We start from the raw sequence: 25,332 nt of genomic DNA, 5'->3' as shown, positions 1-25,332 counted from the left end.
GAGGAAAGGATTGGGGAGAGAGAAAGAGGGAAAACAACAGAGGGAAGGATTGGGGAGAGAGAGAAAGAGGGAAAACAACAGAGGAAAGGATTGGGGAGAGAGAAAGAGGGAAAACAACAGAGGGACGGATTGGGGAGAGAGAGAAAGAGGGAAAACAACAGAGGGAAGGATTGGGGAGAGAGAGAGAGAGAGAGAGGGAAAACAACAAAGGAAAGGATTGGGGAGAGAGAGGGAAAACAACAGAGGGAAGGATTGGGGGAGAGAGAGAAAGAGGGAAAACAACAGAGGGAAGGATTGGGGAGCGAGAGGAAAAACAACAGAGGGAAGGATTGGGGAGAGAGAGGGGAAAACAGATGGAAGGATGGGGAGAGAGGGGAAAACAGATGGAAGGATGGGGAGAGAGAGGGGAAAAACAGATGGAAGGATTGGGGAGCGAGTGGAAAAACAGATGGAAGGATGGGGAGAGAGAGAGAAAGAGGGAAAACAACAGGGAAGGATTGGGGAGAGAGAGAAAGAGGGAAAACAACAGAGGGAAGGATTGGGGAGAGAGAGAGGGGAAACAGATGGAAGGATTGGGGAGAGGGGAAAAACAGATGGAAGGATGGGGAGAGAGAGGGAAAAACACAGATGGAAGGATTGGGGAGAGGGAAAAACAGATGGAAGGATGGGGAAAGAGAGAGGGAAAACAGATGGAAGGATGGGGAGAGAGAGGGGGAAAAACAGATGGAAGGATGGGGAGAGAGAGGGAAAAACAGATGGAAGGATGGGGAGAGAGAGAGGGAAAACGGAAGGATAAGGAGAGAAAGAGGGAAGACGCTGGATGGAAGAATGCAGAAAGAAATAGGGGAGACACTGGAAGGATGGGGAGAGAAAGCAGAGCTGCTGGATGGAAAAGGGGAATAGAGAAAGACTGGAGAATAAGAGGAAGGGGCATGGGGAGAACAAGGGTGAGGAAAAGATGAAAAGCCACAGGTAGATGAAGGAAATTAAAGAATGGATAGTAAGAATGAATTAAATCTGGACAGAGAGAGAGCCTGAAAAATATTGAAGAAAGCAAAGAAAAAGGAGACAAAAATGACAAATGGCACAGAAGAGTTAAGCGAAAATAAAGGAAAGGAGAATCACAGACTGGGACCAATATGGAAAGAAAAACAGTCACCAGACAACAAAGGTAGAAAAAAATCATTTTATTTTCATTTTAATGTTTGTAATATGTCCAATTTGAGAATTTACATTGGCTGTCTTATTTTGCACTGGGTATACTGGAGCTGTAAGAGCTTACAGAGATTATTTATAATGAAAAAAATCACGTTATTTTTTTCTCCTATAGTACTGTAATATTTTCAATGATGTCTGTTTATCTGCGCCATGGCTGGTATAGGGGGTGTGGTTAATGTGGGTGTGGCTATCATAGGGGTGGAGCCATATGTGGTGACCCCGCCCATAATGAGTACCGGCACCTTTTTTTCTACAAAAAAAGCACTGTATAGTTCAATTAGAAAATGTACAGAGAAGGGCAACCAGAATGATTAAGGGGATGAAACAACTTCCCTGTGAGGGAAGGGTAAGGAGGCTAGGGCTCTTCAGCTTAGAGAAGAGACTGCTGATGGGAGACGTGATAGAGATTTATAAAATCATGAGTGGAGTGAAATGAATAGATTCAGCAGACTTTGATCCTGGGGAACTGGGTTTGATTCCCACTGCTGCTCCTTTTGACTCTGGGCAAATCACTTAACCCTCCATTGCCCCAGGTACAAATTAGTACCTGTATATACTATGTAAACCGCTTTGAATGTACCGTATTTTTCGGACTATAAGATGCACTTTTTTCCCCCAAATTTGGGAGGAAAATGGGGGGTGCGTCTTATAGTCCGAAGGTAGCGTGGTCCGATTTCGGGATCGCCCTCCCCTACTCACATCACGCGATGTTCCCTGGTGGTCTAGTGACGTCGGGGCAGGAAAGAGCCCCCTCTTTCCTGCCCAGCGCGCTGCTCTCCGTCCTCCTGTATGCTCCCTGACGGTCTCGGCGAGATTCAAAATGGCCGCTGAGAATTGAAGTCTCGGTGGCCATTTTGAATCTCGCCGAGACCGTCAGGCAGCATACAGGAGGACGGAGAGCAGCGCGCTGGGCAGGAAAGAGGGGGCTCTTTCCTGCCCCGACATCACTAGACCACCAGAGAACATCACGTGACGTGAGTAGGGGAGGGCGATCCCGAACTCGGACAAGACGCACCGGAGCACCTAGGTTTTAGAGGAGGGAAAAAGGAAAAAAAATTTTTTCCTATTTCCCTCCTCTAAAACCTAGGTGCGTCTTATGGTCCGGTGCGTCTTATAGTCCGAAAAATACGGTAGTTGCAAAAACAACAGAAAGGCGGTATATCAAGTCCCATTCCCTTGTTTACTCTTTCCAAAAGTGCAAAGTCTAGGGGGCATGCATTGAAATTAATAAGTAGCACATTTAAAACTAATCAGTGAAAATATTTTTTCACCCAATGTATAGATAACCTCTGGAATTCATTGCCACAGACTGTGGTAAATTGCCATTAGCATAGTAGAATTTAAAAAAGGTTTGGACACGTTCCTGAAAGGAAAGTGCATAAACCATTATTAAGATGGACTGCTTACTCTTTTGGGATCTGCCAGGTACTTGTGATGTGACTTGAACTGGCCCAGTACAGCAATGTTTATGTACTTATCACTGTTAGAGATGGGAGTGAAAAGTGACTTTAGGGGACAGAGAGATTGCTGCTAAGAGTATTTAGAGAGTGACACGTGGGAAATTGAGGAGCTCTTTTACTAAGCCACGTAAGTGCCTACGTTCGCCAATTCCGAATTACAACCTGGCTACCGTGTGGCACTTGCAGTAATTTCATTTTTGGCAACGCACACCGAAAAATATTTTTTATTTTCTGGTGCGCGTCAAGTGGCATTTGACATTCATAGGTCATTACTACCCAGTTACTGTGTGAGACATTACCTCTAGATCAATGGCTGGCAGTAAGGTCTCAGACCCAAAATGGACATGTGGCAATTTTCATTTTGAATTTTTTACAGGTGTGCTAAAAAATAATTCTGCATGCGCCCAAAACATGCGTCTGCACTACTGCAGGCCATTTTCCACCGCACCTTAGTAAAAGGACCCCTTAGAGAGCGAGTGAGTGACTGCTGAGAATGAAAGGAATAAAAGAGACTGTTGGAAATAGAGAATGGAGAGAGGAGGGATGTGTACATGGGATGAGAGTGGGATTGAGAACAGAGAAAAGCAGTGGGGGCTCTGGATGGTGCGGAGAGCAAAAATAAAATGAGGGTGCACAGAAGAGGGAATGTGAATGAGCATGGTTAGGCCATTTAAAAGACCTACCTTTTCTCTGCAAATGTTAATTATGTGATTTTGGTATACTGTATACCAAAGTAAACAGTTGAGACAAGGGAAAATGTTATCATCTGGCTAGCTACACTAAATTCTGATATTTACCTGGAAAATGGTGAGTCACTTATTCCACTGATATTTCTCCTGGATTTGTTTTTCTCACAATAAATACTGATAAATTCCTGGGAAAAATATGCTACCATAAAATCTCTAAGCTAAGGTTCCTGTACAATCTGTATAATTTCTTTTAAATGTAACTTGTATTTCATTAGTCACAGAAGTGACAGATATTCACTCAAGTATGTCAACATTTAAGAGTCTTCTAATATTATCAAATATTTAGCTACTCCAAATTATTACCACTGCTAATCAAAACCTAATCTCAGGAACTATTTTTAAAAATGTTTGTAGTAACATGAAATAAAACTGAAGATGAAGTCATAGGCCGGAAAAAAAAAAAAACCCTTGTCATGCATCTGCAGGTGATCAGATGACATAAGAGGTCTGGTTTTAATTTGTGGGCAGTCCTGATTGTAACTTAAAGAGACTTGCTCTTTTTATGGAACTGGCCAACTATTTCCCGACATCTGGAGTTAATAAAGCCTTTGAGACCACATCACTTGTGTTTTGCCGCAAGAAATCTTTGATCCTAAAATTCTAGGCTGGCACAAATGCAACTTAATAACATTGCAGCTATGTTTCTGCACATGATGGTTATAAGATTCAAAAACAAAAACAAAACAAGCAAAATCTGGTTTCAGATGCAAGTGCCCATGCAATGGTTTTGTATAGTTTCTTGACATCCATTAATTATAGGATGTAGAAATGTAAAACAGTGTAAATCTTCATCTTGCATGGTGATAGCTAGATGACTGTCTCAATTAAATGCAGCTGCAATGTTATATGTCCAAAATGAGGGGAAATTGAATTGAGATATTTTCAGTTTTTATTTAGGTGTAATACAGTTGGGGGTAATTTTGAAAGATCCACTGCCTCAAAATGATCATTTAAGTACATGTAGTGCAGTCTGATATACAGCAGGGAAAAGGCCTCAAAGAGCTTACAGATATTAAATCTGTCTGTTAAAGCTAAATCGGATCACAAGATCCCGCCTTCATCATTGGCCAAAAACCCTATGATGTACTAGGGTTTTTGGCCAATGATGAAGGCAGGATCTTGTGATCCGATTTAGCTTTAACAGACAGATTTAATATCTGTAAGCTCTTTGAGGCCTTTTCCCTGCTGTATATCAGACTGCACTACATGTACTTAGATGATCATTTTGAGGCAGTGGATTTTTTGTAAAAGTTTAGTAGCAATTCTAGCCTATCTGCACCTGAGGAATATTAGTTTTAGGTAATTTTGAAAGCCCTTTCCACTAATAAAGCAGTGGTTTTCCATGGAAATAGCTTGTTATAAAATTGCTTGGATTTTAAGAGGGTAGTTTTGTAAGGGACATGAGCATGTTGACAAATGTTTTAGAATTGAGGTAGGTTCTTTTAAAATTGCTTGTGGTTATACACATACAAAAAGTAGATACACAAAAACATAAGGCCTACTTTTATGTGACATACTTGGGGGTTCATTTTCAAAGCACTTAGAATTATAAAGTTCTATAGGTTACTACAGGGCTCATTTTCAAAAGAGAAAAAGGTCCAAAAAGTGGCATACATCTTCATTTGGACATTTTTCTCACAAAACATCCAAATTGGTATTTTCAAAACCAATTTTTAGATGTTTTTCTGTGACATCCTTCAGAAGTGCATTTAAATCACAAGGAAGCATGTCAGGGGCGTCTTAAAGGGTGGTATCTGGGCATTCCTAACACTTGGACATTTTTCAGTTATAATGGAACAAAAAAACGTCCAGAACTAAAACTAAGATGTTTTGAGCTAGACCTATTTTTATAATGAATAAGGCACAAAAATGATCAGATGATTACTGGAGGGAATCAGGGATGACCTCCCCTTACTCCCCCAGTGGTCACTGAACTCCTCCCACCCCCCAAAAAATGTGATTTAAAACATTACTTACCAGCCTCTGGGCCAGCCTCAGATGTAATACTCAGGTCCATTAGAGCAGATGCAGGTCCCTAGAGTAGTCTAGTGGTAGATGCAGTGCACTACAGACAGGTGGACCCAGGCCTGTACCTCCCCCTACCTGTTACATTTGTGGTGGAAACTGTGAACCTTCCAAAATTCATGAGAGTCCTACTGTACCCACATTTAGGTGCCCCCTTCACCCATAAGCGCTATAGTAGTGGTGTACAGTTGAGGGTAGTGGGTTTTTTTTTGGGGGGGGGCTCAGCAGACAAGATAAGGGAGCAATGGTGATATGTGTACCTGGGAGCATTTATTCGAAGTCCACAGCAGTGCTCTTTGGGTGCCCCATTGCTTTCGTGGGATGTCTGTTTGGCCAGTCTGCTAAGAATGCTGGCTCCTCTTATATCCCATTGGCTTGATTTTGTGTGTTTTTCACTTGGATATTTTTGTTGGGGTTTTTTTTTTTCCCCAAAATGGACCAAACAGATAAACGCACAGAGAACAAAAACATCTAGCAAATAGCCATTTTCGGGAGGGGGGGGAGACATTTTTCTGTTTTTAGCAGAATGTCCAAAGTTGGACTTAGAGGTGATATCGAAAATGCCCCTCTACTACTACTACTACTTATCCTTTATATAGTGCTACAAGGCATACACAGCGCTGTACACCATACACAAAGACAATCCCTGCTCAAAGAGTTTACAATCTAAATAAGACAGTACACAGACAGAACAATTAAGGGTAAGGGAATAGAGAGGTGAGGATAAAGGACAGGGCAAGTAAGTTAGGAGTCAAAAACAGTGGTAAAGAAGTGGGTTTTGAGTTTTGATTTGAAAACGGCCAAAAACGGGGCCAGATGCACAGGCTCGGGAAGACCATTCCAGGTGTGAGGTGCAGCGAGACAAAAGGAACGGAGTCTTGAATTAGCAGTAGAGGAGAAAGGGACAGATAAGAGAGATTTATCTACAGAACGGAGTACTCGAGTGGAGAGGTACTGGGGAGCGACAGAGTGAATGCACTTATAGGTCAATAGGAGAAGTTTGAACTGAATACGGAAACGGATAGGGAGCCAGTGAAGTGACTTAAGGAGAGGGCTAATGTGGTCATAGCGAGTTTGGCGGAAAATGAGTCGCGCAGCAGAGTTTGGATTGATTGAAGAGGAGAGAAATGGCTAAGAGGGAGGCCGGTGAGAAGTAGGTTACAATAATCAAGACGAGTATAACTTTATACCCTCCATATAACTTTGTAAGTCTAAGTGCTTTGAAACTACGTCTCATGGTGTTCCCAGGGGCAGATGATAGGCAAAGTGGTACTTAATATGCATGCATTATAAAATTCATGCATATGTGCCTGTCCTTTCTATAACACAATTATATCTGCCTCAGAGAAGGTGGAAATGTATTTACCTGTCTTTCTTGAGGTTGTTTTATTACGGAACAAAGGCACATACGTTGCCTTTGCAATATAAACCAGGTGCCCCCGTTGACTCAAATCAACTAACTAAGAGTATATATTTGTAGACGATATGCTACATGTGGAAAATGCTTTATAATGTTGTTTACACTCAGAAAAGTTCTATTATAAAAATCACATGGCTGAATACACATGTATGAGTATGTGTGCCCAGATGGCTTATAAGTGTTTGCAGAGCTGGGGTGAAGTTGCAGTATAAGTATGTATTATATAAAATTTGTGAGTGTGCACACACCTTTACAGGATTTGTGAACTATTGAGAGTCATTGTAGGAACATGTTTTATAAAGTCATATAGACACCTATGTCACCTTTAGAAAACAATCAATCAAAAATAGGTCAGTGGTATTGAGTGGTCCACCATACTATCTTAAATCAAATAGTTCAAGTTGTGGGATTATAAAATATACATAATTTGGAACTATAAAGTTGCTTGTGATGATGGAGCCTTTCTCACACATAGAGGGGCATAATCGAAAGGGGCGCCCAAGTTTTCCTGAGGACATCCTCGCAGGACGTCCTGCAAAGGGGTGGGGAAACCCGTATTATCGAAACAAGATGGGAGTCCATCTTTCGTTTCGATAATATGGTCGGGGACGCCCAAATCTTGACATTTAGGTCGTCCCTAGAGATGGTTGTCCTTAGACTTGGTCGTTTCTGATATTCGGCGATAATGGAAACTAAGGACGCCTATCTCAGAAACAACCAAATGCAAGCCCTTTGGTCGTGGGAGGATCCAGTGTTCGTAGTGCACTGGTCCCCCTGACATGCCAGGACACCAACCGGACATCCTAGGGGGGCACTGTAGTGGACTTCAGAAAAAGCTCCCAGGTACATAGCTCCTTTACCTTGGGTGCTGAGCCCCCCAAAACCCACTCCCCACAACTGTACACCACTACCATAGCCCTTATGGGTGAAGGGGGGCACCTAGATGTGGGTACAGTGGATTTTGGGTGGGTTTTGAAGGGCTCACATTTACCACCACAAGTGTAACAGATAGGGGGGTATGGGCCTGGGTCCGCCTGCCTGAAATGCACTGCACCCACTAAAACTGCTCCAGGGACATGCATACTGCTGTGATGTACCTGAGTATGACATTTGAGGCTGGCAAAAAATATTTAAGAAAAATTTTTTTTGAGGGTGGGAGGCGGTTAGTGAGCAATGGGGGAGTAAGGGGAGGTCATCCCCGATTCCCTCCAGTGGTCATATGGTCAGTTCGGGCACCTTTTTGTGGCTTGGTCGTAAGAAAAAAAAGACCAGGTAAAGTTGTCCAAGTGTTCGTCAGGGACGCCCTTATTTTTTTCCTTTATGGGTCGAGGACGCCCATGTGTTAGGCACACCCAAGTCCCGCCTTCGCTACGCCTCCGACACACCCCTGGGAACTTTGGTCATCCCCGCAACAGAAAGCAGTTGAGGACGCCCAAAACCGGCTTTCCATTATACCGATTTGGGCGACCCTGTGAGAAGGACGCCCAACTTCCGATTTGTGTCAAAAGATGGGCGTCCTTCTCTTTTGAAAATAAGCATGATAGTCTATAGCTTGTTTTATTATGGTCCTCTAATATACACATACCGCTTTACTAAATGTTTTGAGTTTGATGCTGCAATTACACTAATGTTTTGAGCCTTTAGAAAACAGGTGTAATATAGACACCTTGTTTGCCCTGTTAGGAAATTACCTCCATAATGCCATTTTGCACATTTCTTTTATGCATGGGAAGCAAAGGTTCTTCCAGGGGGCGGATGTTGAACTTATGTACAGGCTTTTGGATTTTCAAAATTTGTTTGTAACTTTGTGAGCATTTGCATGGTAACTGTGCCTATTTTCTGTGGGATAATTTTCAAAGGAAGGATATGCTTGCCCTTTCCCTTGAAAAGTGGTGTGAAGTTAGGCGAGCTGTTAAAAAAAAAAAATAACGCTACTGAGTGGAATGTAGAGAATAATTTTATGTTTTTGTTCTCAGATGTTTGCATCCATTAGTGCATGTCCAGGCCATTCTTGGTTATGTATTGTAATGTGTTTTTTTTATGCTTATGAAGATTGGTTAACCATTAGTTATGGCATATGATGATTTACTGATTTCATGTTGGTAAAAGCACAAGTAGTTGATTCAGGTTTACTGTCAAGTTTTTTTATATTCATTCAAGTATTTATATATCGCTTAGACCTAAGCAGTTTACAGTTCATTTTACAGGTACAGGGTCTGTCTCTAGTGGGCTCAAAATCTAAGTAGTACATTGTACTACTGTTGTACTCGGGACATTAGAGGGTTAAGTGCCTTGCCCAGGGTCACACAGAGCTGCAGAGGGAATTGAACCTGATTCCCCAGGATCTCAACCCACTGCTGAACATTAGGCAGCAGCGGGAATTGAATCCAGTTCCCCAAGTTCACATCCCACTACACTAACCATTAGGCCACTCCATGTTGAATGTGTGAATGATTAGAGTGATTAAATGCACTCACAGAACATAAATTTAGGCTGATGCCACACCTCTCTTTTCGCCAGTCTATTTGTGCAGACACATTTCATTTATTTCCTTCTTTGATCCACCCTTTTCCAGCCACAGATGGCATGCCTAGGCAAGACTCACTAGATGCAAGGCCTGGAAGGAGGTCTCCTTCAAAGCAATTCCTCAGCATTGCTTTTTCTGGCCATTATGGGCTGTCATAGCCATGATGGCCCACCTTCCTGCCCTGCCTCCCTGGCATCAAGCACATCTGTGTGGCTCATCTGGCCCAAGTCAAACACTGACAGATATCCAAGTCAAACTCAAGTCTACTGCATTGCAGCCAACAGCTCTGTGGCATGAGTCAAAGAACTGCCAGCTTCGGTAACCTCTCTTCAGAGGGACTGTGCTGACTGTTTGTGATCATTATCTTTATTTTGCTTCCTTATATGTTTTCAGAATGTTGAGAATATTGGTCACTTTCCCATTCAAAATATTTTGTACTGTGATTTTCTGAAATAAGGGTTTGCCAAGGGGAACTGAAGTTCCCTTAATAAAACTTTAAAAAATGTAGTCAGATAAAGACCATATAACCTCTCCAGTCTGCCCATCCATGCCATCTACTCTCCCTGTCACTCCCTTAGAGATCATATGTGCTTGACCCAAGCTCTCTTGAATTCAGATACTGTTTTCATCTCCACCACTTCCACCGTGAGGCCATTCCACTAATTCACCATCCTTTCCATGAAGAAGTATTTCCTCGGGTTATTTCTAAGTCCCTTCACCTTCATCCTATGCCCCTTTGTTTCAGAGCTTCCTTTAAATTAAACTTGCCTCCTTTGCACCTATGCCACATAGGTATTTAAATGTCTCTATCATATCTTTCCTCTCCTGCTTTTCTTCCAAAGTATACATACTGAGATTTTTAAGCGTGTCCTCATATGCGTTATGAGGAAGACCACTGACCATTTTAGTAGCTCTCCATCCTGTTTATATCTTTTTGAAGGTGTGGTCTTCTAAATGAAGTCTTACCAGAGTCTTATACAGGAGCATCATCACCTCCTTTTCCTACTGGCAATTCCTCTCCCTTTGCACCCAAGCATTCTTCTAGCTTTCGTCATCACTGTTTCTACCTGTTTGGCCACCGTAAGATCATTACATATGATCACACCCAAATCCCGCTCTTCTTTCATGCACAAAAGTTCTTCACTCCCTAAACTGTACCGTTCCCTCGGTTTTTGTAGCCCAAATGCATGACCCTTAAGCATTAAATTTTAGCTGCCAAATTCCAGACCATTCCACTTTCAAGGGTGTCTGCCCTATTGCAGATCTTGGTATCATCTGCAAAAAGGCAAACCTTACCAGACTGCTGTTTTGCAATATCCCTTACAAAATTGTTAAAAAGAACCAGCCCAAGAATCAGCCCCTGCGGCACATCACTGGTAACACCCTTTTCCTCAAAATGAGCTCCATTTATCACTACCCTCTTTCACTTTCCAGTCAGTCACTTTAGGGCCCATACTGAATGCACTCAATTTATTTATTAGTCATCTATGCAGGACCATGTCAAAGGCCTTCTAAAATCTAAATACACCACATCTAGCACTCTCCCTCGATTCAACTCTCTGGTCACCCAGTCAAAGAAATTAATCAGACTTGTCTTACAAGACCAGGCTCTAGTGAAGCCATGTTGCTGAGGGTCCTCTAATCCAGGATCACTCCCGAATCTAGAGAAGCATTGAAAAGGTCAGTCCGCAGAACCGCTTGAACTTCCCTAAGTTCCTTCAGTACCTTTGGATGCATACCATCCAGCCCCATCACTTTGTCCACCTTTAGTTTAGCCAACTCCTCATGACCACAGTCCTCTGAATATCATTCAAGGACTACCACCCCTCCAGCTGTGAACACAGAACAGAAATATTTGTTATTCAATTCCACCTTGTCTTTTCAGCTTCTACATATTCTTCCCCTTCACTTTTGAGTCTCGTAATACCATTTTTGCACTTCCTTCTATCACTAACATATCTAAATCAAGATTAGTTCTTTTTTATTATTATAATTTTTTTTGTAAGCTGCATGAAACTCGAAAGGTTGTTTGAAGTTTAAGATCACTCAGCAGGATCTGGCCTTTAGATTAGTCCCTTTTTTTTTTTAATCTGTCTTTTGGTAGTCCTACAATGCAGTAGGTTTCTGAATAGACTGTGCACTCCATTCATAATTTAAAAAGAGATTTCCACACATATTTCTCAAAAAGGCCATGGTTGATGTTTCTAAATATTGCAACAATTTGAGCAGGTTGGTTTTAAAATTCCAAACTTGGGTCTGAAGCGCTGCTCATGAGTTTTGATTTTGCCTGGTCACTGTTGACTCTCAATATGATTGGCCTTCACATGCCACTGGAAAGAAGATAAAGGGGTGATTTTATAAAGCTTTTTTTCCACACAGTGGCGTACCTAGGGTAGTTGACACCCAGGGCTGGTCATTTTTACCCCCCCCCCCCCTTCCAAAATCTAGTACTAGGCATACCATAAATACAAAACATCAGGACCTATAGAGCAGTTCTACCATACCATAAGCAGTAATTTGTACGAGTCACAAAAGGAAAAGGAAAGCATCTTAAACACTACAGTGAGCACTAGAACATCAATTCACCTACTGTAAAATGAAACCAGACAGAATAGTACAGATCTTCGATCCTGCATAGTCAATGCCAACTGAAAGCCATGTCTTTTTCACAAACACAGATACACCCTAATCCACTATAGAATAGGTAATAATAAACTTTCTATTTAGACAAAAACTAAACTGAAACCCCCAAGATGCCAGACTCTGCATACAGTGCAATACCACAGAAACAGAAAATGTCCCCTAGTGCTGTGCAAAATATAAAGACAGCAGATGTAAATTTGAAAAAACTAACAAATACCAATCACCACTTTACAAATTAACAAATAGAAATAAAACAAATAAAATAATACCATTTTATTGGACTAATACATTTAGCTTTCAGAGACCAAAACCTCCTTCCTCAGGTCAATACAGTATAGTGCTGTTACAGTATCCTATCCTGACCTGAGGAAGGGGGTTTTGTTGTCCGAAAGTTAGTCAAAATGTATTAAAATTAGTCCAATAAAAGATTACCTTATTTACATGTTATTTTTTTTTTATAAACATTTATTAACACATCTACAATACTACTTTATCCTAATGCAAAAAAATAAAAATATATATTTTATTTACAGTTTGTTGTCTCTGGTTTCTGCTTTCCTCGTCTTCTTTTCACTGTCTTCCCTCCATCCAGAATCTGTCTTCGCTCTCTCTCCATCCAATGTCTGCCCTGTCTCCCTGCCCCTTCCATCCACTGTCTGCCCTCTCTGCTGTCCCCTCCATCCAATGTCTGCCCTCTCTCTCTCCCCCTTCCATCCAAATCTGCCTGCCCTCTCTCTCCCTTCCATCCACTGTCTGCCCTTTCTATCCCTTCCATCCACTGACTGCCCTTTCTGCCTCTTCAATCCATCATTTGCCCTCCCTCTCCAATGTATCCAGGGTCTGCCCTCCCTCTCGCTCCCCCATCCTGGGTCTGCCCTCCCTCTCGCTCCCCCTTCCATCCAGGATCTGTCCCCTCTCTCTCTGCCCCCAGTTTCAGCCCCATTATCCCACCTGCCCCTAGTTCCAGCCCCAGCCCATATCTCCCACCTGCCCCCCTTTTCAGCCCCCAGTTTGAGCCCTAATATCCCACCAGTCCCCAGTTTGAGCCCCACTATCCCACCAGTCCCCAGTTTCAGCCCCAGCCCTTTTCTCCCACCTGTCCCTATCTTCAGTCCCCAGCCACTTCTCCATGTCCCCTTTTCAGCCCCCAGTCCCCAGTTTCAACTCCAGCCCTTTTCGCCCACCAGTCCTGAACTTCAGCCCCCAGCCACTTCTCCCTGTCCCCTTTTCAGTCCTCAGTTTCAACCCCAGCCCTTTTCGCCCACCAGTTCCGAGCTTCACCCCAGCCACTTCTCCTTGTCCCCTTTTCAGCCCCCAGTCCCCACAGTTTCATCCCCTGCCCCTTTTCAGCCCCCAGTTCCAGTACTAGCCCCCTTATGCCACATACCCTCCTTTTCAGCCCCCAGTTCCATTCCCCTTCATCCATATGCCTTGCATTAGGGCCCCCCTTTTCAGCCCCAGACCCATTCTCCCACCTGCCCCAGACATGGCCCCATTCTCCCTCCTGCCCCCTTCTCAGATCCCAGTTCCAGCTCCAGGCCCCTTCTCCCATCTGAGCCCCCCCTCCCAGACCCAGTCCCCACCTGCCTACCAGCTCCGTCAACAGACGACCCTTTTCTCCTGCCACCCGGCACCCAGCATTTAAAAAAATGCGTGAAACGCCTCGCGTCTGCTCTGCATGTAAAAGAAGCAAATCGCCTCGTCACGTCGGCCCTTCCTTCACTGTGTCCCACCCTCGCGGAAATAGGAAGTTACATCAGAGGGCGGGACACAGTGAGGGAAGGGCCAACGCAACGAGGTGATTTGCTTCTTTTACATGTAGAGCAGATGTGAGGCGCTTCACAGATTTTTTTTTTTTTAAAGGCTGGGTGCCGGCCGGGTGCCAGAAGAGGGTTGTCTGTCGACGGAGCTGGTAGGCAGGTGGGGACTATGGCGCCAGCGGAGCAGCCTCTCACCTGTTGACATCTGGGGTGGACCGCCCCCACTTCCCCGCCCTTGGTACACCACTGTTTCCACATATAAAGTTTATTTTACACATGGGAAATGGCTTTTATAAATCTGCATGCAGAGCTACACATGTGAAAAGTAGGCACAACTCCTTTTATGCAACCTGTGCATAGGCATTCCTGGGGACATAATTTGGGTGGAGCCGAGGTCGATCGGCAGTGGACATCCATATTGTATAAAGTACACATGTATGCACACACCTACAGTTTCTTTGGAGCAAGTATAAGTTTATGCAAGAGACTTTGGGGTGTAGTATCAGCATGAGCTACTGTTAAGGTATGTTATTTTACCACTAACTCAATCTGTTTTAGCACAGGTCCCATTTTATGCAGCAAGACCTAGTTACTAATTCCTAGGGTTAACAGTAAAGTAGCATCTAAACAGTAGCCCACTTTGATAACTTGCTTCCTTTGTGCGCTACTAGATTTCACTTTGCAAGCCTAGTTTATAAAGGCATATAGGCACTTATCTTGCCTACCTAATTCTAGACAACGTTTCTGGCCATTTCATACAAACACACCCTGTTATAAAATTACACCCATAGTGTGTGGTTGGTGTGCTGGTACCTTCTGTATCTGAATGTAACTTGCTTGAACTAAGGTGTAAGCTAAATCCCTTTCCCTTCATCACCTCCAGAACACACTTTATTGTTCTCAGTAATTCAGGGGTGTTAAGCTTGTTTTCTGTTCTATTGTGTACAGGGCTGTTCTGTAGGCCATATGTTACATTGTCATTAAACTCCATTTATTACTCATCACTATTTTAGGTATATGCACCTTCTCCAAATTCCGATGATTTCAACAGGGAATCTCCAAGCTACCCATCACCTAAACCACCAAGCAGTATGTTTGCTAGCACTTTCTTTATGCAAGGTAGGTGGACATGATAAATACAGCATTCATCTTTGTACAACCGCCTTTTCTACTAGCTGGTCAGATAGATTAGGGGGGGGTGAGGGGATAGGGGGTTACGTTGCCATGATGGAGTTAATGCATGGTTTGATTTACATGTCCATTTTATGAACTGCTAGCTTCAATTAAAGGGTATCATCCAAGGCTACTAAAATAAGTCAGTGGTCTTCATCATAAAGCATATGGGGACAGACTTAAAGATCGCAATATGTATACTTTGGAAGAAATGTGGGAGAGGGAAGATATGATAGAGACATTTAAATACCTATGTGGCATAAATGCACAGGAGGCGAGTCTCTTTCAAATGGGGGGCTTAGGGTGAAGGTGAAAGGGGTTAGACTCAGAAGTGACCTGAGGAAATACTTTTTCACTGAAAGGGTGGTAAATTCATGGAACGGTCTCCCGGTGGACGTGGTGGAGATGAAAACAGTATCTGAATTCAAGAGAGCTTGGAAGAAGTACGTAGGATCTCTAAGGGAGTGAAAGGGAGAGTAGATGACATGGTTGGGCAAACTGGGTAGGCCATATCTTTATCCGTCTACATTTTGCTATGTTTCTATGAAGCAGATTTCCTTGTCTTTTCATATATAGGGGCTTAAAGATTATACAGTAATTAAGACAAATTCAATAAGTTTCTGTCTACAGAACTGAACAAAAGAGTTGATTTGCATCCCTAGTTAAAACAGCAGCATTAGCTATAGCCAAATTGCTAGGGTCCTTGGTTCTGTTACTCCCTCTTTGGGTCTTTTTTTTCTGTTATCTTTCTCATGATTTTAGATTTTTTTATTTTTGTTACATTTGTACCCCGCGCTTTCCCACTCATGGCAGGCTCAGTGCAGCTTACATATTATATACAGGTACTTATTTGTACCTGGGGCAATGGAGGGTTAAGTGACTTGCCCAGAGTCACAAGAAGCTGCCTGTGCCTGAAGTGGGAATTGAACTCAGTTCCTCAGTTCCCCAGGACCAGAGTCCAACACCCTAACCACTAGGCCACTCCTCCACTTTTATTTTCATGCTTTATGAAATCTGTTTCATAAAGCATGAAAATAAAATATGTGTATGCAGTGGGGAGCTAGATAGAAAGAATTTTAAAAGCTTAGATCCCTTAAATATTCTAAGGAATTTGATTATAAATCAAAACAAAAGTTAGAGATCTTAATGATTTTTAACAACCAATTAACAAACAAAAAATTGATACCTTTGAAAATACTTTTGCTAGTGCCTCTGTTTTAAGATGTATGTTATTTTTAACTACCAAATAATATGAGCATGCCTCAGATTGCCACTATAAAACAAAGGGAGCCTTATTTAGCCATGGTAGGCACTAGTGCATGACTACCGCACACCAAAAAGCACTGCTGTGGGACCCACTGAGGCATCCCTTTGTAGTGTGCCAATCAGCACGCAGGAGGCGTGTCTGTGGGCGGAGAGTAGGTGTGCCCTGTGCTAATCGGGTAGCATGGGTACATTGCCACATGCTGCCCGATTAACGCTGGAGTATCATGGGAGCCCTTCCAGCTTATAATCGAACGAGAATAACGCCCAAGTTCCGACCTAAATCGGGAGATGGGCGTTCTTCTCACAAAAACAAATAAAGCGGTATAATCGAAAGCCGAACTTTGGACGCTTTCAACTGCACTCCGTCGCGGATGCGGACAAAGTGGACGGGGGCGTATCGAAGGCGTGTCGAAGGCGGAACTGGGGCGTGGTTATCGGGCGAACAGAGATGGGCGCCCTTCGCCGATACTGGAACAGTTTTGAGCTAGAATTTAGGACACTTTTCCTGGACCCTGTTTTTTGACGAATAAGGCCCCCAAAAGTGCCCTAAATGACCAGATGACCCCCAGAGGGAGTCGGGGATGACCTCCCCTGACTCCCCCAGTGGTCACTAACCCCCTCCCACCACAACAAATGATGTTTCACAACTTTTTACTTTCACCCTCAAATGTCATACCCTCCTCCCAAGCAGCAGTATGCAGGTCCCTGGAGCAGTTGTTAGGGGGTGCAGTGGACGTCAGGCAGGTGGACCCAGGCCCATCCCCCCCCCTACCTGTTACAATTGTGCTGCTTAGTGCTACTAGTCGTCCAACCCCCCCAAACCCACTGTACCCACATGTAGGTGTCCCCCTTCACCCCTTAGGGCTATAGTAATGGTGTAGACTTGTGGGCAGTGGGTTTTGAGGGGGATTTGGGGGGCTCAACACCCAAGGGAAGGGTGCTATGCACCTGGGAGCTCTTTTACCTTTTATTTGGTTTTTGTAAAAGTGCCCCCTAGGGTGCCCGGTTGGTGTCCTGGCATGTGAGGGGGACCAGTGCACTATGAATCCTGGCCCCTCCCACGAACAAATGCCTTGGATTTATTCGTTTTTGAGCTGGGCGATTTCATATTCCATTATCGCTGAAAAGCAAAAACGCCCAGCTCACACCTTGACGAATAAAACATGGGCGTCTTTTTCTTTTAAAAAATACGATCCGCCCCGCCCCTTCACGGACCCGTTCTCGGAGATAAACGCCCATGGAGATAGGCGTTTCTGTTCCATTATGCCCCTCCTTATCACCTAGTAAATAGGTGGCAATAGGGGCATCCGCGGTAATGGCCATGCGATAATTGTGGAAATTAGCACGTGGCCATTACAGGAAAATATACAAATGTAGGCATTTTACTGCCACACTGAAAGTGGCCGCAGCATGCAGGAAACCCATGCACTACAAAAGCACTGAGCGTAGCTTAGTAAAAGGGTCTCAAGGTTTGGAAGAAACTTAGAAAATAACAGGAAATTTTATTTTCTTGAATTTTTTTGTATTTATTTTTAGAGGTTGTACAGAATGGAAAATATATGATATGTGCTGATTGATAACTTTTGGTTGGGAAATCTGTGCTACATCTGTTAACAAACTGTAAAACTGCTCATAGAGCAGTGTGACTGGTTACCTAGTAAACCCACTACCATGCCTGGGAATATACAAAGCAGTGTGACAGGAAGTCTCAGTATATTTAATGTGTGTTACAATACAAGCTGTACTTCTTGAGTGATAAAACAGTGACTGCTCATACTTGTGCAGTTTGAGACCGGGCAGCGTTTCAGATTATATACATTTCCCATTATGAATGGGCACTTTCTTTTTGCTGTATATTTATAGTGCATATTCCTTTGCCCAATTTCAACTTATTTTTGGTTATACTTTTGATTTTAACCATCCCATTCTATACAAATCAGACCATGTTAAATCTCTTTATAATTAGCAGACAAACTTGGTGTTTTCTCAGCTGTGGGTGTATTGTGTTTCAGCTGCAAAGCCTTGGTTTCTTTAAATATAGCCACAGTGGGCAGTAGAGGAAATTATGAAATGTTGCAAAATGGTGCTGGTGTAAAAAGTGAGCTAGATTGTTTGAAATTGTATGCTCTTTTAGAAGAAAAAAGAAAAGGGAGACATATGATGCAGCCATTTCAAAATCTCCTAAGCTTCTGGAAAGTATTGGAATAAAGCATTTTCCATAGAATACACCATCTTGAGCATTTTAATCAGGGGGAAATTCAAAAGCAATATAGCAAAGTACTTTTTCACTGAGATGTTTGTGGACACCTGGACCAGACTTTCAGCAGAGGTCATTGGAGTTGAAATAGTGGAAGAATCCAAGAATGCTTGGGGCAAATGCAGAAGGATCTTAGTGGTGGAAAAGAGAGGAAGGAAGAAGTCCAAAAAATCAAGACCTGTGAGGTCACAGGCAGACAGAAGTGGGCAGAGTGAGTGGACCATGTGGTAATTTTCCAGTTAAATCTTAAGTTGTTAGCTCTGCTCCTCGGCAGAAGGAGTACGGACTAATTTCTTGCATGAAAGAGACACCCCACCAGACAGGACTTAACAAAGATCTGGGTTTTCTAGCCCATTATAAACCATAAAATTCTACTGCTTTGTCACCCTCTTTTCACCATGCTTTTCTCCCTGTCCCTCGCCAACCCAGCTCTCCGTGTCTTTCACCTAACCCACCCCACCCTCCCCTCATCCTGTGAGACTGTTACTGGAATGCTTTTATGTTTCATTTATATATACTGTTATTTATCAACATTTGTTTATTTCTGATCTGTTGAAGAAGGGTTACCTTTGAAAGCTAATAAAAAAAATGTATTAAGTTCAATAAAAAAGGTATCATCTTATTTTATTTTCTATGTTTTATTTTATTTTATTTCTATTGATTGCATGAAAGAGAAAACATTTTTCATTATAGATGGGACTCACAACTCTTCGGACCTTTGGAATTCATCCAATGGGATGAGCCAACCTGGCTATGGTGGACTCTTGGGCAGCTCCTCTTCTCACATATCGCAATCTAGCAGTTATGGCAGTCTGCACACACATGACCGCTTGGTAAGATCTGACAACTGAAAATATTTATTTAGCTGGTGTCTGTTTTGTTGCTGTCTTCTCTCAAGTGCGACTTCCCCCTGTTTTACCCTGTAATGTCTCTCCCAGAATTTGAATAGATCACCATGAGATATTCTTTTGCACGGTAAGCTAAATATTTGAGTGATTGAGATTTTAACAACTGTGTGCTTAGTGGTTTACTAGCTGCATTATTTCTCAGCACTATCCTCATGTATTTATCATTTTTATTGTTGTTACTGGAGGCTTTGATATCCATTTGTAGAAAATGCAGCCTCTCTTTTGCATCTTCTCTGTTTGTGTTTCAGAATTACCCACCGCATTCAGTCTCCCCAACAGATATGAATGCCAGTCTTCCTCCAATGTCCAGCTTCCATCGCGGCACTACCAGTAGTTCGCCTTACGTAGCTGCATCACACACGCCTCCCATCAATGGCTCAGACAGTCTCCTGGGTAAGTGTGTTTCTTTATTTTTTAAAGTGTGCAATTTCATTTTCATACAGAAAGTAGTCACTCCCTGGTGAAGTAGCAAATCAAGAAAAGAACACCAACATAACTTGAAAGAAAATCTGAACATCAAGAAATGAACATCCAAGCCCACAAAATAAAGGGAGAGAAGCCAAAAATAAAACACTAATGAAAGACAACAACAAAAACAATAACATTAGGAGCATTATGTACCAGCATCCTAAATTCAACAACCATACATCACTCCCCTCATTGACGAGTATGGAAGAACTCATACCAGGGATGGAAGATTACCCTGCAAGAAAAATGTTGACTGTTCTGGATCAGTAAAGGCATAAACATTCCCCCTTGTATTTAAGAATGCACTGAAAAGGAAATTTTAGAGAAAAAAAATTCTTGTATCCAAGGCAATTGTATGTGGGTCTAATAAAATATTTTTTTTTCATGAAGATTGAGTTGCAGAAAGACAAATCATTGAATACAAGCACTTCACCACCATGAAATAGAAACTGACTTTCTGTGGAATATATTTTTAGGGTCAAATCATGTTCTGATTCCAGGATGAACAAAGTAACCAGAATCACACCATTAGCTCCACTAGATGTCAAACTCAGGCTGTCTGGCAAACTTATTGCATCCATACTGCTCTCCATAGGAGCAAACTGGCAGACCAAACCCTGGTGCATCATATACACTGTGGAACACTGTGATGGCTTCAGGCTTGATCTTAAATCCTTCTAAACTATGCTTTTTCAGCCTGTTCTTTGGCATTCTCAGAAAACAGACATGCCCCGCTGGCAAGGCCAGGTCCTGAATGTAGTGTCACTCCATAGTAAGGATGTGTATCATGGCTGCCTGCCATGACTGAACAGATGAAGTGTCCTCTGAGAGCCGGGCTGCTAGAAGCACCTTTCAGCACTATCAGAGCAGCCCAGCTAATACAGTGGTGGAAATAAGTATTTGATCCCTTGCTGATTTTGTAAGTTTGCCCACTGACAAAGACATGAGCAGCCCATAATTGAAGGGTAGGTTATTGGTAACAGTGAGAGATAGCACATCACAAATTAAATCCGGAAAATCACATTGTGGAAAGTATATGAATTTATTTGCATTCTGCAGAGGGAAATAAGTATTTAATCCCTCTGGCAAACAAGACCTAATACTTGGTGGCAAAACCCTTGTTGGCAAGCACAGCGGTCAGACGTCTTCTGTAGTTGATGATGAGGTTTGCACACATGTCAGGAGGAATTTTGGTCCACTCCTCTTTGCAGATCATCTCTAAATCATTAAGAGTTCTGGGCTGTCGCTTGGCAACTCGCAGCTTCAGCTCCCTCCATAAGTTTTCAATGGGATTAAGGTCTGGTGACTGGCTAGGCCACTCCATGACCCTAATGTGCTTCTTCCTGAGCCACTCCTTTGTTGCCTTGGCTGTATGTTTTGGGTCATTGTCGTGCTGGAAGACCCAGCCACGACCCATTTTTAAGGCCCTGGCGGAGGGAAGGAGGTTGTCACTCAGAATTGTACGGTACATGGCCCCATCCATTCTCCCATTGATGCGGTGAAGTAGTCCTGTGCCCTTAGCAGAGAAACACCCCCAAAACGTAACATTTCCACCTCCATGCTTGACAGTGGGGACGGTGTTCTTTGGGTCATAGGCAGCATTTCTCTTCCTCCAAACACGGCGAGTTGAGTTCATGCCAAAGAGCTCAATTTTTGTCTCATCTGACCACAGCACCTTCTCCCAATCACTCTCGGCATCATCCAGGTGTTCACTGGCAAACTTCAGACGGGCCGTCACATGTGCCTTCCGGAGCAGGGGGACCTTGCGGGCACTGCAGGATTGCAATCCGTTATGTCGTAATGTGTTACCAATGGTTTTCGTGGTGACAGTGGTCCCAGCTGCCTTGAGATCATTGACAAGTTCCCCCCTTGTAGTTGTAGGTTGATTTCTAACCTTCCTCATGATCAAGGATACCCCACGAGGTGAGATTTTGCGTGGAGCCCCAGATCTTTGTCGATTGACAGTCATTTTGTACTTCTTCCATTTTCTTACTATGGCACCAACAGTTGTCTCCTTCTCGCCCAGCGTCTTACTGATGGTTTTGTAGCCCATTCCAGCCTTGTGCAGGTGTATGATCTTGTCCCTGACATCCTTAGACAGCTCCTTGCTCTTGGCCATTTTGTAGAGGTTAGAGTCTGACTGATTCACTGAGTCTGTGGACAGGTGTCTTTCATACAGGTGACCATTGCCGACAGCTGTCTGTCATGCAGGTAACGAGTTGATTTGGAGCATCTACCTGGTCTGTAGGGGCCAGATCTCTTACTGGTTGGTGGGGATCAAATACTTATTTCCCTCTGCAGAATGCAAATAAATTCATATACTTTCCACAATGTGATTTTCCGGATTTAATTTGTGATGTGCTATCTCTCACTGTTACCAATAACCTACCCTTCAATTATGGGCTGCTCATGTCTTTGTCAGTGGGCAAACTTACAAAATCAGCAAGGGATCAAATACTTATTTCCACCACTGTAAATCTTGCTGCCCCCCCCCCCCCCCCCTGCCGATGGGGGGGGGAGGGGCACAGACAGAGCAATGCTGAGAATAAGGTTAGGATAGGCTGGCATGGATAAACTCCAGATTCTGGAGGCAAAGGTCAATATTTGCCTTCAGAGAGATTGGGTCTGAGGACATGGCCACAAGATATGGCCCAAGGATTCATTCAGTTGTTTACACTTAAGGCAGGCGGAGGAGGAGCAGATCTTCATAATAAAGGCACGGTGAGGAGAGTAATGTAGTCGTAAATTAATTTTGTATTATAGTTCCCAATATGGCACATGATCTGTAAGACTCCAGATGTGGATATGTCCAGATAATGCGCTACCCTCCGGCAGCTGGAAGTCTATATCCGCCACTCAGGCATGTTGCAAATGAGCCAAGTGCGGTGATGCCACAGTATCTTTGAGGTTGCAATAATGAAAAGTTAAAAGCACCTTACATTGGAACTCCAAGGTCAGTGCTGTGACTAGGGTCTCGTAGACCTCTCCCAGGCAATGTAGTGCTGAAGTTGCAGGTAGGAAAAGACCGCCTGGTACAGCAGGTAGAATTCAATTGCCAGGGAGTCAAAGGTCTTAAGCGTGCCATCCTTCAGCACTTGATGCAAAAATCGAATGTCCTTGGAGTCCCAGATTGCATTTTCAATTTCTAAAGTCCTCAATGTATTTAGTAACATTTTTGTGTCGTTTTTGTAATTGTAGGGTTCATTAGATTCAATAATGCACAGCCTTGTTCACTTATTTATAGGAAATGACAAATTTTCAGACAACTTGCAGGTAAAAAAATTCCACTTATGCTGACCTCTGAAAAGATAGAGCCATAGCCTAATGGTTAGAGCAGTTGCCTATGAATGCTGACCTCTGAACATGCAGAACTCCAACAACTGGGATCCCTTAGGAAAAGGAAGAGTTAGGGTTTACAGTGGATAGGCAGACTGGATGGGCCCTTTGACCTTTATCTGCCATCATGTTTCTGTGTTTCTATCTAAATAAGTCATTATGATAAAACATACAGTATCTATTAAGTTATGTACTGTATGTTTTTCCATCTATAAGATGAATTTTACTGAGCATTGGAAGGGCAGCACTTCCAACTTTCTTATGTGCAGCACTTTCAACTTGTCTACATTAAACTCCAAGGGCAGATGGAGTTTAATGTAGACAAGTTGAAAGTGCTGCACATAAGAAAGAAAGTTCATTAGGATTTATTCCCCAGGAAAATAACATTAGAGTGACTGTGAGCAATACATTAAGTCGTCGGCTTAGAGTGCTGTATCAGTCAACAAATCAAATAAATGTCAGGAGGTATTCTGAAAGGAATGAAAAACAAAACTGAATTTCATAGTGCCTTTGTATCGATAGATGGTGTGAACACATCCTGTGTGCAGTTCTGGTTGCTTCATCTGCAAACATATATAGCATAACTAAAAACGGTACAGAGAAGGGCAACAGGGAATGAAAAATCTCTTAAGAAGAGCTACAGAGGCCCTAAGGCTCTTCAGCTTCGAGGAGAGACACCTGAGAGAGATATGATGATAGTGTGGAATGGTTATTTCAGGTACTACAAGGTCTAAGGGTTGCTCCAAAAAATGAACTGGTAGCAAATTAAAAACAAACAAGTATTTTTTCAAACTGTGAAATTATTTCCCAGAGAATGTGATCCAGTCTGCTATTTAAAGCTGTGGTCCAAAAGGTTTCTGGAGATCAGATCCAAGAACAATTCAATCAAATAGGCTTCCGTATCTCCACCTCTTACCTCTGGATCAGTAGGGTATAGATCTCCTAGCAGCAGTGTCTCCAAATGGGTTCGATCACCGTATATGGAACTTTTGGGTACCTGGAAAAAGAATTGCCGCTGTTGGAGACATGTTGCTGGGCTGGGTGGATCTTTGGTCAGACTCAGCCTAGTATTTTCTTTCCAACATGTATATAGTAGTTTACATGTCAGAATGTAATAATTTGCTTTGTCTTAAGAAACCAAGAATGTGTGTTTAAAATTTAATTTTTAAATAAGTATATCAGTGCATTTATGTATAGAGCGAGCCTTTTATGAAATGCCTCTTGGTCTGGGTTTGTATTGTTGGATTCAGTTACTTTATTTGAATGCTGTATTTGACTTAGATTGGAAATAAAACAAATTTAAACATAAAATACCTCATGATGTGCAGATAAACTTTACCACGCTTTAGTATACAGGCCTTTAAGTTTTGTATTTACTGTGTGGGTGCATTAACTGCAAAAATGAACACATGGTGCCTTCAGTAACTAAAGGGGGGGGGGGGGTGGCCAGCATCTGCCCATGCGGTTACTGTACAAGAACATACTTTTTTACCATATGGTAAGTGCATAGTTGGTAACACAGATGTATCCAGATGTTTTCTTATTGGCAATATACTAAGAGTGGCCTCAAAGAATTGCCCTCCCCCCTTACAATCTCCACAGCACTTACCAGGAAGTCTCCTTGATGGATACTGGGGGGGGGGGGATGGGTCCCCAGATGCTCGTGGCCCTTTGATGCCTCTGAGCTCTTGCAGTGCTATTACTAAGGGTCAGGCTGCCAAATAGGGACCATGCATTCTAATTGATGCAGTAATTGCTTACACTTCAGTAAACAGGCCTTTTAATAGGCCTAAAGCATATATACATGCAAGTTTACCTAGACGGAATGGAAGTTTTCCCAGGGAGTGGCGTTGGGGAGGGGTTAGTGTTTATGCACAGACTTTAGAAAATATGCATGGATGCATCTAAACTAATTCAGCAGATTTTGAGTGTAAATGTCAGCACAGTTCTCTGGGGTAATTTTCAAAAGTGGAAGTACTTGTATACTTTCTTTTTGAGAATTTGATGGTACCCACACATGGGAAAAGTGTGCTCTGTTTACACATGTGCTCAGCTATAAAATTACCCTTTAATTTAACATTTTAGGATAATGAAACTCCTTGTGCTATAACATTGCATTAAG

At 42.8% G+C, this 25,332-nt stretch overlaps 1 protein-coding gene across 10 annotated transcripts in view; it reads left to right on the top strand.

The window, feature by feature from the left end:
* Window positions 1-25,332, top strand: part of TCF12 (transcription factor 12) — a 762,188-nt gene that overhangs the window by 621,671 nt on the left and 115,185 nt on the right. For all 10 annotated transcript variants that reach the window (XM_030189018.1, XM_030188990.1, XM_030189004.1 and 7 more), the window contains 3 exons: window positions 14,816-14,921; window positions 19,192-19,331; window positions 19,655-19,799. In XM_030189018.1, the coding sequence (XP_030044878.1) occupies window positions 14,816-14,921; window positions 19,192-19,331; window positions 19,655-19,799 (391 nt within the window). The remainder of the gene's footprint in view (window positions 1-14,815; window positions 14,922-19,191; window positions 19,332-19,654; window positions 19,800-25,332) is intronic.

Source organism: Microcaecilia unicolor, chromosome 1, assembly GCF_901765095.1.
Source record: "Microcaecilia unicolor chromosome 1, aMicUni1.1, whole genome shotgun sequence".
Classification (NCBI taxonomy): domain Eukaryota; kingdom Metazoa; phylum Chordata; class Amphibia; order Gymnophiona; family Siphonopidae; genus Microcaecilia; species Microcaecilia unicolor.
Note: the sequence above shows the minus strand (reverse complement) of the source record. Positions and strands in the feature narration are given on the sequence as shown.